At 50.0% G+C, this 10933-nt stretch overlaps 1 protein-coding gene across 1 annotated transcript in view; it reads right to left on the reverse strand.

Annotated features, from left to right (window-relative positions):
- Window positions 1–10933, reverse strand: part of GRIN1 (glutamate ionotropic receptor NMDA type subunit 1) — an 81868-nt gene that overhangs the window by 20751 nt on the left and 50184 nt on the right. Inside the window, exons 11-15 of the mRNA XM_019510275.1 lie at window positions 7108–7235; window positions 6393–6557; window positions 5492–5610; window positions 4920–5032; window positions 1452–1600 (exon numbers count right to left, since the gene is read on the reverse strand). Coding sequence (XP_019365820.1) covers window positions 1452–1600; window positions 4920–5032; window positions 5492–5610; window positions 6393–6557; window positions 7108–7235 — 674 coding nt within the window. The remainder of the gene's footprint in view (window positions 1–1451; window positions 1601–4919; window positions 5033–5491; window positions 5611–6392; window positions 6558–7107; window positions 7236–10933) is intronic.

The raw sequence follows: 10933 nt of genomic DNA on the forward strand, positions 1-10933 counted from the left end.
GCTCTTTAAAAAAAAAAAAAAAACCCTGAGAAAAACCCCAGGACTCACTGTTCCTGCAGCAGCTTCAGGGCTTTGGGACAGCTTGTGGAAGAGCCCCCCACGCAGTGTGGGGCAATGGGGGGCAGCAGGGATCACGCCCCCCCTGCCAGGCAGGAACTGTGAATCCAGGGTTTTTCTCATTTTTTTTTCTTAAAGCAGCATGGGGCAGTGGACACAGCCCCCCACCTGGCAGCACCCGCTGAGTCGGGGGGTGTTTTTTCCAAGTGCCAGGAGCTGGGGTGGATGGGGCAGCCATTGCCAGGCTGGGAGAGCGGGTGAGGGATGGGCCTGGCCTGTGTGATTTGGAGATTTGGCAGCAGCCGAATCTCCAAATCAGATTCAGCTGACTCAAATCGGGACAGTGATCCAAATCACTGAATCGAATTACTGTCCCCCGAATTGGCCGAATCCGAAGCAAATACTAGCCGCTTTGCACAGGCTTACTATCTGTCTACCCATCAACCCACCCCTGATGATACTGCCCAGTCTGTGTCATGCCAGGCCACCAAGGGAGACCCTGGAACAGTGGAAGATGGTCGGCTAGTCCTAAAAGCGTCACCAGATAAAGGGCACTGGGGAGCAAGGGAAGAGGTTGCATCTTCTGGGGATAGCAGGAGGTTTTTTTACTGATGAATGCTTTTATACTCAGTCCCTCAGGGAGCTCTGCACTTCAGCCTTTCTCCTTTTGTTTTCAACATTTTTATATTAAAAATGTAAGTCAGAAAGTCTACCTGTCTGTCTGCCCATCCATCCTAGAGCAGTAACCAAAAGAAGTGGGGTAGAATTTACTCTTAGATCCATTTGATCCATTCTCTGAACAAAAAGGTTTTGCACTTACAACAGACCCTTCATATATTTCTAACCTCCTCTACCCTCATTTAATTCTCATCACATGAAGCTGGGCTTGTGTCTGCCACAGGTCTTCCCCTCCTTCTCCTCAAGCCTATCTGCTTGATGTCATACCTCGCCTCACTGTTGCCTCTTACCGTTTGTGGCACAACAGGAGGAAGCTGGAGTGGCAGATGTGGCAAGAAGAAAAAGGTGCCGAGTGTAGAACAATTCCCTACCCAGATATGTGCTTGGTGTTTCAACAGGGGAGTGGGAAGGGCAGGAATAGAGAGCAGCATGTTTGGATTTGAAGAGGGTAACCAGAAGAATGCTAGTTTGACTCTAGTCCCTACTCTCAGAGCCCTGAGGATTTATAATGATTAGTGGCATCAGGTTTGCTACCCACATTAAAGCCAGATGCTATTTTAGCAGTGTTCCTGATTACAGGCTATGTTGTACAGGCCAGGAGATGCACATCAGTCCTTTTTGTACCTTGGCATCTACCCTGCATCTCTGCATGACATAATGAAGCCTGCTTTGCCCAATATTTAACATATTTGCCAGCATGCACCAGATAACACTACCCTGGGGTCATTGATTCCTGTAATTCTCTCTTCAGGTCGGTCTAGCACCAGGAAGGCAGCCAGGTTGGCAGTATATGAAGCCACAATGATCATAGCAAAGCCGGCCCACACCATGCCAAGTATCCGAGCAGAGAAGCTCCGGGGAGCACCTGCCAGGGAAATGAGAAAAACTTAGCAACAAAAATGGCAGCTCCATGTGCGTCAACAGGTAGAGACTCCACAGAGCAGGCACACACAGGCAGGGCTACCATCAATTAGATATTGTGAGAAAGAAAACAAACCTCATTGTCTGTCCTAATCCCTACAAGTGGGTTTAGATTTGTCCTGCAAAGGCATTATGGGAGTCACATGGCAGACCCACCCCATCACCATGCCCCATCTATCAGCATGTCAGTAGAAAAGAGCATGAGCAGTTTGCTCTTTCGCTTCTCAGGAAGGAACCTGGACTGACTTGCCCCAAGATCCCTCTTACTGACGCCTGCTCAAGGTCAGCTCGCCTTGGAAAATCTTGTGATGAGACCTCAACTGCCCAGGCACCGAGTGGATCACACTGGGAAGCGAGATTGAGATCTATGTGGATCACCTGGCAAAATATGTGCCTTAAGCACCTTGTGGCTGGGTGAGGTGGAAATGCTGTTATCTAATCAGTGGGAGGATTACTTTTTTTTTTTTTTTTAAGGAAAATTTTTCTTGCTCCAAGTCAAAACAGCCAAATCAATTCCAAATCCATGAGTCATTCAAGAGCCAAATATGGCTCTACTACCGGCAAACATCCTTCACCCCTGCCTGGGGCTTCAGATGCTTCCAAATCGTTTGGCAGGCATCCTATGTACAGGCCCAAGCCCAAAAGCTTGGGGTTCAGATGCCCTCAAGTTTGGCTTGATTATCTAGGTGGAGTAAAGACTGACTTCCTAGCAGCCTAGGCACTGAAGCAAACCCAGTATTTGCCCTCTGCCACCAGAGACACAAGCAACACAGGCATGGAAGTGACTGCTTGTGTTGAATAAAGGGAGGATCCCACCAAGGATACCAAACAGACAAGGGAGCTCTTGCTGTAGTAAGGAGCTAGCACACATAGGGCACATCTACATGAGACACTACATGCACAGTAGACCAATTCTACTGCACATTAGCACGTCATAGCAAAAGCTGTGCTAATGTGCTAATGTGCAGTAGAATTAGTCTACTGCGAATTAGCGTCACTAAAAGAACGTGCACTGGCGCTACTGCGCAACAGCACCAGTTACTGCACATTGAGTTAGTACCTGTTATTATAGGTACTGAACTTAATGCTCTGTAAAGATGGTGCATTAATACACATGCAGATGTGCCCATAATCCATGATGTGGCCAGAGCAGCAATGGAAAGTATGCTCCCAGGTAAGGTGGAAGAGATGCTGTTTGCCCTCAGTCAGTGTCAGGTCCAGGAGATGCCTATGCAGCAGAAAATGCTGAAGCATAAGCAGGTCTAGGCCTGCGCTAAGTGGACAAGAAGGGAAGGACAAATGACATCTCTTCCAGCCTTGTTGGAAACATGGTTCCCACGTCTGTTCTCTCAACATCCAAATGTATCATTGCTAACTGCAGGCTTCTCTTGTCACAAAGCCTGGCAGAAGGCACCTGTCTAAGGGGTAGCCAGCAGCAGTCTCTGGTGAGGCCTGCCTCAGGAGGCCATGCTGACTGGTCCTCCCATCTGCTGCCCCTCACCTGCTCTGCTGCCTCCTGCCACACCGTGATGGAATATTAGTACTAAAGTAGGAGCCTGCCTTCAGAAACTGGGATGAGGCCATAGATGCCTCATTCTCTCTTTCTGCTCTGGGCCCCCAGCCCTGCCCCAGTGTCTTGGGCCTCAGGTCTTCTCACTAAACTAAAATCTCCATGCCCTGCAGTCACCACCTGTGCCCTAATGGCACTAATCATGGCCCTAATCATGGCCTTGAGCCTTCCCCACAGCCATGCCCACTATTCACTGGGGTCTCTGGCCCTATACTGGTTTCAGCCCACCAGGTCCCAGATCCTTGCAGGAGTCAAAGCACAGAGCGTCTCCAAGGCACACCCTGTGCCCCCAACCAGCCCTGTAGCCATGCCTAAACCTCTGGTTAACAAAATTCTGAAAGGAAATGATTATCTAACCTAAAATTGTCTATCTTTATGAGGCTCTTAGCAGAGCTCCTTCCATTCTGAGGATCTGGCCCGCTCTGGGCATCTAGCCTAGTGGTTCTCAAACTTTTTGGACTTGAAACTCCCCTCATTGAGCTCAAGATACCCCTCCATAACTTCTGTGAACCAAGTGGTACCCAGTTTCAAAACCTAACATAGATTACAGTGCTTACCTCCTAGGAAAAGGGCCGGACAGTGGGGGTGGGGGATCAGACAGACAGGGACAAGCCTTAACCTATTCTTAGCTGTCTATCACCTCATGGCACCCTTCAAAGGATCTCACATCACCCTGGCTGAGAATCACTGCCCTAACGCTTTAGTGATTCTTAGCCAGGCTTACAATGGCCCTTTCTCCTTCCCATTCCAGTTACCTGACTTGTGCCTTTGGTAACAAGGATCAGGAGCTGCTACTTATCTCAGGACCGTGTTACATGGTAATTTTGGGTGGTTCCTGGAGCTAGTAACCCTTGGATTGTTAATTAATGTTAATACCTGAAACTGGTTTTAAGCACTTATTATGCAGCTCAAAGTTAAGCTACTCCAGGGCAGGATTATCTTTGATCCATGCTACCCAGCTCATATTGCACTTAGGAGTGTACATTACGGACATTAGTCTACATCTTAACCTAAACACCCCATCCGGGGTAAGTAATGCCCCAGGGGCAGGGGGAGAAAACAGGGGGAGCCACCAGGACCAGGGGGGAAGCCTGGAGTTGGACGGAGCCAATACTTACCTTTCACTTCTCCAGGCCCCTGCTGGCCTCAACATGTGACTGCTCCAAACTGGAGCCAGCACTAACACCCGTTCACGTTTGGGAGGCTCACAGCATAAGGTGTAACAAGACCCCCAGTCAGCAGCCCTGCATTCCCCTATCTTGCAGGCTGAGTCCTGTGGCCCTTTTTCCTGTGCTGTTTTCCTCTGCTGTTCTTTGCAGCTGGGCTTCCTGCAGTATGCACTGGCTCTCTCTCACGCAGCTCTCTTAGCTCCACTACTTTGACTCTCAGTGTTGTTGCTCATGTAGTTAATTATGAGCAGCCTGCACTTCGCAGCCTATCTCCCCATAAGCCACAGTCTGCCAGCCTTCCACCTACCCTTGCTTTTACTTCCTTCCAGTAACAGGGGTCAGGGTCCTCCGTTACACAGACCCAAAGCAGAGTTGTGCACACACCTAGGAAAGCCTTGGCACTACACCTCCTCAGTTGCACTTTCCTGAAAGGGAAGGAGGGGGAGGTGAATCTTCCCATCCTGTGATCTGGAGGATGCAGCTGGCCCTGCTCTCTCAGCACCATCTGGGTGTGGGTGACTTACCTTCTCCAATTCCAGAGTTCAGCAGGACCCCCCAGGAGAACCACATGGCAGAGGAGAGGGTCAGGGCATCTTCCTCCTCTTCCTCACTGTTCACTTTGAACCGGCCGAATGGGCTGAAAGATGTGAGCAAGTGTTTTGCTGACACGTGGAGCCCTAGTGCCGCACAGCTGCCTCCCAGGACTCCCGAACTAGAGCAGTTCATGAGGCTGCTCATGGCATTCCCAGACCCAGGTGACTGCCCTACAGACCACAGCTGCCCCCACCCCCTCAATATCACACATCCACGCTCACTACCCAGGGTGTCTCTACAATGTGGGACTCACACTTGTATGCCACTGCCTAAAGCTTCTCTCCTGTATGAGAAAACTTAAGAGCCTGCTCCAAGCTACCCAGTGGGCTGCTGGGATATCCCCATGTGGAGCACATTTCAGTAACCCAGCTGGGGCTCTCAGAGGTGGCAGCCACATGGTAGTCTCCCCAGTAGACATATCCCCAACCCACCTTGCCCTAAGTGCCCCCCTTCGCACACTCTCATCTTCATCCACGTGACAGCTAACACAAAGTGTAGTCACCTGAAGCGGTCCAAGAGGTATAACATCACAGCCACCACGTGCACAGAGAGTCCCACCAGCAACCACAACGTGCTCTGGAAAGGCTGCATAAATGAGTCCAGGGTGCTGCGGGGGATTTCCTACATACAGGAAGGAGAGGAAAAGAGCATTCATGCCTGTCAGATGAAGTCATTCAAGAAGCCAAATCTTCAGTCACCTGCTATACAGACCTCTGCACTTCCCCATTGTGGCTGTGACAGCCGCATAACCTGTTCCCCTGATTCCCGACTTCTTTCATTTTGGAAGCCTCAGCATGAACTGTGGCGAGGCCCTGCATCGATGAATTCAGCTGCACTAGGGATGCAATCCTGCTCCAGGACAGGGAAGGCCGAAGAGAACATTCCCAGGACAGCCCCAGAGGAAGCACTGGGTGGTTGAAGAGGTCTGAGCACTTCTCACTTCAATGGGCCATGGGCTAGATCCTAAAACAGCGAGCAGTCTTCAGCCACCCAGCAGGGAGGTTTGGAGTATAGAGGCCCCGAAGAGCCAGGAGAACTGCATCTCTGCTGGGGCAGGAGAGACCTGAAAGCTCTTATTGCTGCGGCTGGTGAGGGCTTGTGGTCTGAGGGGCTTATCTGAGGGAGGATCCATGCCCATTTCCTGCCCAGGAGGGTTCAGTCCGTCTCTGGCAGGATGGAACCCAGAGACTGCATGCTCAGCCACGGGAACTTCTGCCTTACTCTGGTGTCATCGCTAACGAAGCAGGCAGTGCGGAGCTGGCTAAGAGGATCTGGGCCAGGAAGAGAAGAGTACAGAGGTGTGGCCGCCTCAGACTGCCATTGCCCATCCTGGTTCACTAACCAGTCCCTGTCCCTGTCCCTGGGACAGCCAGTTTCATGGCACTGGCTGCACCAGCCCTTACCTTTTTCACAAGGATGGTGAGTCCCTGGTACTTGAATGGTTTCGAGAACTCAATGTATTGTGCACGCTCATTATTGATTGTGAGGGGGGCCACAATCATGTCAGCCTGGCCGCTCAGGAGCTCTCCCATCATCCCATTCCACTCCTTCTTGTTGCTGTTATTGACCTGCAAAGAGCCAGGAGGGAGGATCAGCCTGGCTCTGCTCTCACCAGGCTGAGGCTCTGCAAGCCCCCACTTCGCCACCTGCAGTATATTCAAACCCACTCACTGGGGACAGCAAAGGGAGCAGTAGCTCCAGTAATATAATTAGGGCTGGGTGAGAGGGACATCTGCCCCAGGTGCCAAGTTAGGAAGGACCTTGGAATCGCCCCTTACCCCTGCAGAGTCTCTGCCCCAGCAGCATGCCCATGACAGGAACCCCAAAATAGCTCCTGGCCACTGCTGCTTTAAGAGCAACAGCCAAGGTGGGCAGAGGATACGCGGCAGCGGCAGCAGCAGGTCTACTGGGGCTGTTCAGAAGTTCCCAGTGTGGGTAAGACTGCTGACCTCTGCCTTTGCTCTCACCACCCGCTGCTCTCCCACAGGGTTTGTCCTTGGTGCCAGCTCTGCTTGTTTGTCCTGTACTCCCAGAGACCCCTGAGGCTGGTGCTAGCTGCTCAGGTACATTTCGTCTGAGTCAAAGCATGATGCAGGGCAAAGGGACACCCAAACTCACCCGCTCCTGGGTGCCAAATTTACCATCAGCAACCAGGTGAACTTCGTAGGTGAAATTCATCACCCCTGCAAGCCTAATCAGGAGGTCAATGCAGAAGCCATAGCAACACAATGCCACAGTGGGGCGGCCTGCAGAGAGGAGAAAGGGTGATGGGCAGTTACACATCACCACTGAGCTAAGATAGAAAACTCACCAAATCAGCACCTGAAAGGCTGAGGGTCCTGGTGCAAGCAGTGAGTTCTTTGCCTTAGCAACTAAAAAAACAAGTTCACTAACAGAGTATGAATTAAGGCTGAGCTCCCCATAAGAGATGAGAACCCCCCTGTCAGATTTTAAAATCATAACCTGGGGGGGTGTCTCCGATCAGATTGCTCCTTTGCTTAGGTGGACTTGTTAATCAATGAACCAGTTTAATATTTTTGCAGGCACTTTCCCCTCCGAGTTAAAGAAAGCAGCACCAAGTGGGTACATGTAGTGAACACTGACTGCAGCTCATGGAAACATATCCCAGATAGTTTGAAGCCAACCAGCTTGGGCACTGCTAGCAGAGAAACAGCTACACTGAATTCGGCACTACCTGCCAAACCCCCTTAACTGGAGAAGCTTAAGTAGATCGGTGTGGATCTAGCTTGGTGCTGCCTTTGCAACACTGCTAACAAAGACTCAAGCTGGCTAGTTTAAAGCTTGCTTGGGTCCATGTGCATGAACTGCAGTCTCTGCAGGGGAGACCTGCCCTCTGTGACAAAATGCAGCTGTCATCACTTGTGGGAATAGCTCAGGGTGCTCCTTTAAGAAATTTAGCAGCCTACGTCAGCTTTTTTGGTCACAGATGTTCTCAGTAAAGATGAAATGCAGATTCTTCAAACATACGTACATTTGAGCATTGGCTACATTTAAAAAAATGCATGAAGCATAGTGGTATTTTCAGTATTTTTCTTAATAACTGAAAATTTGAACAACACCCTTTCAAAATGGCCACCATCTCCCATTGCTTTCTAAGGAACAGCAAAGATGGCCAATATTCTTGTGTATCTGCTCTCCATCTGTTTCTCCTTGCATCCTGATAGCAAAGATATCACCAGCTCTTGGTAGCTTGTCTTCTCTCCTGTTGAGAATGGTGGGAAGCAATGGGACATTTTGATAAAGGGCACCTCTTCATGAGGTTCTTTGAAGAAGACAGATTTATGCACCAGTCTCTAATATAAGCTTTCAGTTATGAAAATACAAACAAAAACATGACAGAATGAATCCGAAGTATTCATTTTCCAAATCTATTCATTGTGCTGGATTCAGCAGAGAGGGCAAGAGCAGTAGGAAACTCACTGTATGTGGTTGTGAATGTTCAGTAGTAAAAGGAAAGCAGTAAAATAGGAACGGGGCAGGGCACATGTGCCAGGGAATATTGGGAAGAGAAGGCATGGGGTTGTAGCTGTGTGCAGAGGAACAGGGAAGAGAGGGAGGGAGGGGAAGCTGGTGTGTATACCCTGGTGGCCTGGCGGAGCAGCTGTACACTCAGTTTGCAGGCCAGTGTGCTCTAGCTACTGTTCTCAGGTGTGACAAACTGTGGGTGCTGTCGGAATATTTCTTTGTTAAATGTCTGTGTTATTATGATGCTGGGTGCCTCAGTTTACCTACAGAGTTATTCCATGGGGAAGAATGGGTTGAAGAGACAGTGAAGCTAGATTTGCTGGTCTACATGGCTAGGGATAGATATTACACATAAACCAGTTTAAGTGATCAGAAACTGGTTTAAACCTGTAACAGAACAGATGTTCAATGCATATAAACCAGTCTGAAAATGGCTGAAACCAGTCTGAGATAAACCTGGTTGAATGTAATCAGACTGAATTGATTTGGCTCAAACCAGTTTATGCAATGTCTGTCCCAGACACCTTGCTGGTTTAAGTTAAATCAGAGTCCCCCGGCATCCTGCCATGCTCTCTGGGCTGGGTGGAGCTCTCTGCTCCACAGCAGGGCTGGCCTTCCCCCTCTGCTCCCTGGCTGGAGCTTGGCACAGACTTGCAGGCACAGCAGGGTCTTCCAGCTTACCTGCGCCCCCCCTCTCCCCACCTGCCTCACCACTCGTTGCTTAAGAAGAGATCCCTTCCTCCTCTCTGCCACAGCACAGACCATAGCCAGCATGTGGTATGCTAGCTAATGTTGAGAGGTGTCTGTGTGTATGTATCTCTCCAATTTTGCTGCAACAGGCAGACAGAACAGTCACCACTTAGGGCTTTTGGAGCTAATCAACAGTACAGGCAGTAAGCTGTTTAAGAAGTTTGAAGTAATGTGGAGAGAGGCTACTGTTTTGCTAATCAGGTGATAAAGACTGTTATCAGCATCTGTCCCCTCAGCTTGCTCACCTGTCAGTTTGCTGCAGACAGTATAACAAAGCAAGGAGGGAGATTGAAAAGCTCTGTATCATCAACAGATGCATGCACTGCACACCCCAGCTTGCCTCAGAGTGGTAGCCCGGGGCAGGCAGCTGCCAGCACTCCTGCCCCTTGAGCAGCCAGTGGGGGAAGCCCCGGGACCATGCAGGTAGACCTCCGCAGTGAGAGAGTCCTGCCCAGGGCCTGGCCATGCCCCACTCAGCTTTACTCCCTGCAGAAGGGAAGGGAGGGCTACTGTAGCGCCCCCTAGCTTCTAGTCTGAGCCACTGCAGGCATGTGCCTAAATTTCCTCAGTCCAGAGGGAATATCTGTCTGGTTACAAAACTGATTTAGCCTAGCCAGGTTAGACTAACCTGCAAAGATTGAATCAATTCAGGCTCAGGGTTTTTGAATGTCTGTCCCTAGCCCATGAGTGAAGACATATCTGTCTATAGTGACTGTAGTAGCTTTGCTGATAGTTTCACAAAGGTGGGGATTACAGCTAACACCTAGGGAGAGTCAGTGAGAAAAAAATGTGCCAATGGACACAGCAGGGATGAGCAAGCAGAGTGTTGTCTGTTGGGGGAATCTGAAGATGGAGACCAGCTGAGCAGTTTTGGGGCTTAGGAGACAGGCACACTGCAAAGGAAACAGCTAAGTAACTTAGGGGTGCTCAGGGCTGTGCAGGATGGACTGAGGGCAGGGGGACTGTTTAACCCTTTAGAGAGGGGCAGAAAACCTTTGCCCGAATAAACACCTTTATTCCACAGGAGCTGCCTGCTTTGCTGTTTGGGACTGGTTGGGTTGCACTTGTTTTCTCCAACAATAGATAAAGCCCTTCTCTCAGGAGAGGAATGGGATGCTGGCTTTCTGAATCACGGCCACAGAGAACCAGAGAGGATGGGGGACTGAATGGCCAGGGTCCTAGAGTGGGAAGGAGCCAGAGCTCCCCGACTGCTCTAAAAGGCACATGTGAGCTGGCTTCAGGGGGACTCAGAGACCAGAGATGACCACAGTGGTCCCAAGCAAGCGGCCCCCTGGGGGCAATCCCTGACACCAAGTCAGAATCTGACCCTACAATTAAAACAACTGTTTAAAAGTGATACTATATATCTTCACTAGGGATGGCAGATGGCAACATTGCTTTTGGGTCACTTATTTAGATTTATAGATTAAGTTTAATCTTTTTTTAAAAATCAAGGAAATTCTCAGATAACAATAACATGATTAATAAAGGTTGAGAGCAAATATCAATAAATTGGGATAGAATTTATTACAGGGTCATGCATCCACAGATGCATCTCAAGCAGGTCCAAGGAGGTGATCCTCCTTCTCTATGTGGCACTGGTCAGGCCGCAGCTGGAGTACTGCGTCCAGTTCTGGGCGCCGCACTTCAAGAGGGATGTGGACAGCATGGAGAGGGTCCAGAGGAGGGCCACTCGCATGATCAGGGG

Source organism: Gavialis gangeticus, unplaced genomic scaffold, assembly GCF_001723915.1.
Source record: "Gavialis gangeticus isolate Ggan-Ray unplaced genomic scaffold, GavGan_comp1, whole genome shotgun sequence".
NCBI classification, from domain to species: domain Eukaryota; kingdom Metazoa; phylum Chordata; order Crocodylia; family Gavialidae; genus Gavialis; species Gavialis gangeticus.